This window comes from Piliocolobus tephrosceles, chromosome 15 (assembly GCF_002776525.5).
Source record: "Piliocolobus tephrosceles isolate RC106 chromosome 15, ASM277652v3, whole genome shotgun sequence".
Taxonomy (NCBI): Eukaryota; Metazoa; Chordata; class Mammalia; order Primates; family Cercopithecidae; genus Piliocolobus; species Piliocolobus tephrosceles.
The window spans coordinates 86330957-86336956 of record NC_045448.1 but is presented as its reverse complement, the minus strand read 5'-3'; the positions used below and the strand labels follow the sequence as shown (position 1 = coordinate 86336956).

General features: G+C 49.9%; 1 protein-coding gene across 1 annotated transcript in view; it reads right to left on the bottom strand.

The window, feature by feature from the left end:
• Positions 1-3139: 3139 nt before the first annotated feature.
• TCF7L1 (transcription factor 7 like 1) overlaps positions 3140-6000 on the bottom strand; it is a 179285-nt gene continuing 176424 nt past the window's right edge. Inside the window, exons 11-12 of the mRNA XM_023224970.2 lie at positions 5592-5667; positions 3140-4494 (exon numbers count right to left, since the gene is read on the bottom strand). Of these exons, the coding sequence (XP_023080738.1) occupies positions 4061-4494; positions 5592-5667 (510 nt within the window). The 3' untranslated portion in view covers positions 3140-4060. The remainder of the gene's footprint in view (positions 4495-5591; positions 5668-6000) is intronic.

Here is a 6000-nt window from a genome sequence, read left to right as displayed (position 1 = left end):
TTTTTTTTTTTTTTTTTTTTTTTTTTGAGACAGAGTCTCACTCTTGTCTCTCAGGCTGGAGTGCAATGGCACGATCTTGGCTCACTGCAACCTCCATCTCCCGGCTTCAAGTGATTCTCTGCCCTCAGCCTCCCGAGTAGCTGGGACTACAGGCAAGTTTTGTATTTTTGGTAGAGAAGGTTTCACCATGTTGGCCAGGCTGGTCTCCAACTCCTAACCTCAGGTGATCCGCCTGCCTCGGCCTCCCAGTGTGTTGGGATTACAGGCGTGAGCCACCGCGCCGGCCTATAGTACTTTTTAATGAAAGAAATGACTATGTTACTGGTTTATGTATTTGCTATACTTTTATTGTTTTAAAGAAGAAACTTTAAGGAGTAAAAAAAAAAAAAAGTTTTTGTTGTTTTTGTTTTCTTTGAGAGGGAGTCTCGCACTGCTGCCCAGACTGGTGTGCAGTGGTGTGATCTCAGCCCACTGCAACCTCCACCTCCCGGGTTCAAGAGAGTCTCCTGCCTCAGCCTCCCTAGTAGCTGGGATTACAGGCGCACGCCACCATGTCCGGCTAATTTTTATATTTTTAGTAGAGTTGGGGTTTCAAGGTCATGGTCTCAAACTCTTGACCTCAAGTGATCTGCCCACCTCGGCCTCCCAAAATGCTGGGATTAACAGGCGTAAGCCACTCCACCCAGCCCCCAAAAAGACTTTAATTAGGAAAAAGCTCACAGAATAAGGATATAAAGAGAATATTTTTGTGCAGCTGTACAATGTATTTGTGTTTTAAGCTAAGTGTTATTACAAGAGTCAAAAAGTGTTTAAGTTGATAAAGTAAAAAAGTTAAACTAAGGTTAATTTATTCTTGAAGAAAAATAATTCTGTATAAACCTAGTGTTGCCTAAGTGTACAGCGTCACGGTCACTCACCACTCACTGACACACCCAGAGCAGCTCCCAGTCCTGCACGCTCCATGCCTGGGAAATGCCCTATACAGCTATGCCATCTTTCATCTTTTTTTTTTTTTTTTTCTAAGACAGTGTTTTGATCTTGTTCCCAGGCTGGAGAGCAATGGTGCGATCTTGGCTCACTGCAACCTCTGCCTCCTGGGTTCAAGCAATTCTCCTGCCTCAGCCTCCCGAGTAGCTGGGACTACAGGCGCCCGCCACCACACCGTTAATTCTTGTATTTTTAGTAGAGACGGGGTTTCATCATGTTGGCCAGGCTGGTCGCTAACTCCTGACCTCAGGTGATCCACCTGTTCGGCCTCCCAAAGTGCTGGGATTACAGGTGTGAGCCTCCACACCCGACCCATCTTTTATCTCTTTTACACCAGATTTTACTGCACCTTTTCTATGTTTTGTTTTTGTTTTTTTTGAGAAAGAGTCTCACTCTGTCACCCAGGGTAGAGTGCAGTGGTGCACTTTTGGCTCACTGCAACCTCTGCCTCCTGGGTTCAAGTGATTCTTGTGCCTCAGCCTCCTGAGTAGCTGGGATTACAGGCATGTGCCACACACCTGGCTAATTTTTGTATTTTTAGTAGAGACGGGGTTTCTTCATGTTGGCCAGGCTGGTCTCGAGCTCCCCATCTGAGGTGATCTGCCTGTCTTGGCCTCCCAAGTGCTGGGATTACAGGCATGAGCCACCGTGCCTAGCCACCTTTTCTAAGTTTAGATACACAAACGCTCACCACTGTGTCACAGTCACCTACGATATTCACTACAGTAGCGTGCTGTACAGGCTTGTACCTTAGGAGCAATAGACTAGACTACATAGCCTAGGCGTGTATACCATCTGGCGTTTTCTTTTTTCTTTTTCTTTCTTTTTTTTTTTTTTTGAGACGGAATCTTGCTCTGTCGCCCAGGCTGGAGTGCAGTGGCGTGATCTCCACTAGCTGCAAGCTCTGCTTCCTGGGTTCACGCCATTCTCCTGCCTCAGCCTCCCGTGTAGCTGGGACCATCATGCCTGGCTAATTTTTGTATTTTTAGTAGAGATGGGGTTTTGCCATGTTGGCCAGGCTGGTCTGAAACTCCTGACCTCAGGTGATCCACCCGCCTCGGCCTCCCAAAGTGCTAGGATTACAGGAGTGAGCCACCACACCTGGCCTGAATTGTATACATTTTTTATTTGAGGCAGAGTCTTACTCTGTCGATAAGGCTGGAATGCAGTGGCACAATCATAGCTCACTGCCGCCTTGAACTTTTGGGCTCAAGCGATCCTCCTGCCTCAGCCTCCTGAGTAGCTGGGACTACAGGCTTGTGTGCCACCATTAAGAGATCAGGTCTTGCTATGTTGCCCAGGCTGGTCCTGAACTCCTGGCCTCAAGTCATCTTCCTGCCTCAGCCTCTCAAAGCATTGGGATTATAGGCAAGAGCGGCTCTGCCCAGTTGAACTGTATACTTTATTTATTTTTATTTTTATTTTTTTTTTGAGACAGAGTCTTGCTCTATCGCCCAGGCTGGAGTACAGTGGCTGGATCTCGGCTCACTGCAAGCTCCGCCTCCCGGGTTCACGCCATTCTCCTGCCTCAGCCTCCCGAGTAGCTGGGACTACAGGCGCCCACCACCTCGCCTGGCTAGTTTTTTGTATTTTTTTTTTTTTTTTAGCAGAGACAGGGTTTCACCGGGTTAGCCAGGATGGTCTCGATCTCCTGACCTCATGATCCGCCCGTCTCGGCCTCCCAAAGTGCTGGGATTACAGGCTTGAGCCACCGCGCCCGGCTGAACTGTATACTTTAAATGGGTGAAGTGTAACTTTAAATGGCTGAAGTATGTCTCCATAAAGCTGTTACAAAAAAATTAATTGTGGTGCTAGATACTATGGAAAGTGTCCAAAAGATGCTTCCTCACATCTTGGCAATTACAAGTCAAATGTGTGATAGAAGCATAAGCTGAATGTCTTCCAGGTGGCGAATTCATTTAAATCAACTGTAAACATGATTCCCCCCTTTGCAGCTCAGTCATAGACACTGACTGGCCTGTGTACATTGGAGACGGGAAGCTGGGCTCAGGTTTTCGAAGGGTGTCAGGCATGCCTTACATTCCCCTGTGGCAAGTGGCAATCTTCTTTTGCATATATGCGAAAGTCTAACACAGGCTCTGGGAGTGAAACGGGTGGTTTGATTCAACAAAAGCACTAAAGAAACACTCAGAAAAGGTCTTGCAACTGCAATTTTATTTTCTTTTGTGAAAATAAACAACTGGGAATTTAAATTGCTCCAAAAACCATAAAAACAAAAAGAAATACACACAGAAGAAGCATGTGAGGTGATGGGGAAGGGAACAAGGTCTCTAGAACTTTGGCAGATTGTGCTGGCACGGACCCAGGTGACAGAAGCCAGACCATGGGGCCGGTCCCGCCTGCCACTCTGGGACTGTGAGGGGATGATCGCCGCTGGCAAGGACGGGGAGGAACAGCCTTCTTCGCTGAGGAAGTGGCAGGCACCTTGAGTCCCTTTAACTGGGGGGGTTGGGGGGAAACCGTTTCAGAGGACCCGCTTGCTCCACTGAAAGCTGGGGTTGGCGAGTTCGGGCCCACTGAGGGAGGGGATGCTGGTGGCAGCAAATCAGGCCAAGATGTCTTCTCACATGGTGACGGCCTCACACTGGGCAGAGGACAGAGGACGAAGAAGAACCCACGGTATTGAGCAGACGATGAAAACTTGGAGTGGGTAACAGGAAATGTCACAATGGCAGAGCTGCAGATCGAGTAGGGGAAGCTGTGGCAGGCAGCGGGGGCGAGAAGAGACAGGAGACAGAAAGTGCGAGAGAGGGAGAGAGGCACCCTCTGCCCAGGTCCATCCACCACAGCACCTACGGGACGAACAGCACGCTACTTTTCAGTTCTTTTTCTTATAAAGATTTTTTTTTGTGGTTTTGTTTTGTTTTTTAAAAAAGCCTTAATATCAGCTACTGGTTACATCTACAAACTGTAAAGTGCCGTTGTTACCAGCCACTTTACAGAACAGTCCAGAGTGGTCAAATATTGACCAATAAAGTCTCCTTTTTCTTTTTCTTCTGAATCATTACTACTCAATGAGTCATGTGACAGCCTGTAGGGGTCAGGGGGCAGCTTAGTGGGCAGACTTGGTGACCAGGGAAAGAGGCTGGGCCTGTAGCACCGGGAGGGCCTGGTGGGCATGGAGTGTGGCGGGAAAGGACGGGGGAGAGGCCAGCAGAGCTGTGGGCATGGACCCAAGGGGGAGGGGCCGGGACAGGAGGGGAGGCTGGCTGCCCATCTGGCCAGAGGAGGAGGCTGCAGCCTTAGCTGACAGGAAGGCAGCAGAGTGGAGAGCCAGCTGGGCCCGGGTTTCTGGTTTGGTGGTGAGGGAGAGGGGCTGGGCTTGCTCCGAATGGGTGGCAGCAGGGGCAGCTGGTGAGGCCAATGCTGCAGAGGGGGTGGCCGGGGAGTCCAGCATGCTCCCGTGGGAGGAGGCAGGGCTGTCACAGGGCTTCTCCGGGGGCAGGTACTGAACACATGGCTTCTTGCTCTTGGAGGCCAGAGCACCTAGGGGGAAAATACAAGAAAGAGTGAGCAGCTATAGCTCTGGGAGAGGCGGAGGCTGAGGAACAGCCCTGGTGATACACGTGCTTTAGAGACACAGGCATGCTTTCGGCGAGGACCTGACATTACTTCCAAGGCTTTCAAGACTACAAAACTGCATTCACAAATACCTAGCGCACAGAGAAGAGGCAACGCCCAAACTGATGAAGATCCACCCAGCATCAGATTGGAGAGAAGATGGCTCAGTGTCTCACAGGACCACCCTCCCTTCCTAAAGCTCGCAATTTTTGGGATGAATCTCCGGTTTGCTTTGAAATCTCTGGCTTATGGTATTAACACAGTCAGAGACGGTGCGTGCCTGCTGAGCAGCGTGCCCGACGGTGGGTTCCGCAGCACGCACGGGTCCCGCTCATGTGCACTCCTATGTATAATGAATGGAAGGAAGGAAGGAGGGGAGGAGGGGAGGGAGGGAGGAAGGAGAGAGACCGAAAGCACTTTACATCATGCAAGCAGCGATACATTTGTTTGTCCTGGAGTAAGCATGAGATGGAGGTGTGACCTAAATATTAATAATAGTCATCACAGTGTGAGCATCTTTCTGTGCTAGGCATGATTCTGGTATAAAGAGATTTTATACACGGTTTTGACACAAAGTGCCTCCTAAACCCAAGCAAACTATTTTTTCTGGTGTTCAACCAAAGAAACATCCAAGGAAACCCTGGCTGTCCTGGATCCACTGACAGGTGGGATGTCAGGGGCTCATGTGCTGCTTTCCTAAGGGCATTTCAAAGACAATCTCAGCCTCATTCCATTAACCCTCAGGTAGGATGATTCACTTTTCAACGGAATTAAAAAGTGCCTGGGCTTTGAAGTGACAAAGTTCTGGGATCAAATCCTACCACCACCACTGAAGCAGAGTACCTGGGAAAATGCCTTCACATCTCAGAGCCTCTTAAGTGGCCACCTCGAGAAAGGGGTAGTAACACCTGCCCGCGAATACCGAGGCAGAAGCCCTGACCCACCATGGAGCTAGAGACGGCATGGGCAGGTGTGGCTGTGATGGAAGGAAAAGCAGAAGAGGCCAGTGCCCCCAGACGCACCCTCTGCCTCCTGGACTTGCTGCTGTGACTGTGTCTGGGACAGCTGCTTTTCTCTCTTCCTCTTCTTTTTCTTACCCTGGAAAATATAGCAAAAGGAAGAGTTAAACCAGGAGAGAAGAATGCTGGCTTCTCAGGGGCTCCCAGATCAGAGAATACAGGACGCTGCCCGTTACTGCTCTTGATCCCTCAGGGAGGGTGTGGAGAGAGAGAGGATTCAGATCACATCCATGGGAGCCCGCGAGGAGGCAGCGGGAGCCCTTCCTCCCCTGCAAATGCATTTCCCCTCCAGGCTGGGTGTCCAAGGCCTTCTTGGAAGGCCTCCTCCCTCCACTGCCCTTCAGACTCTGTTTTTCCATTTCTCTCCCTAGAACAGTGCTTCTTGATCTTTTCTGAGGGGTCCCAGGTCCCT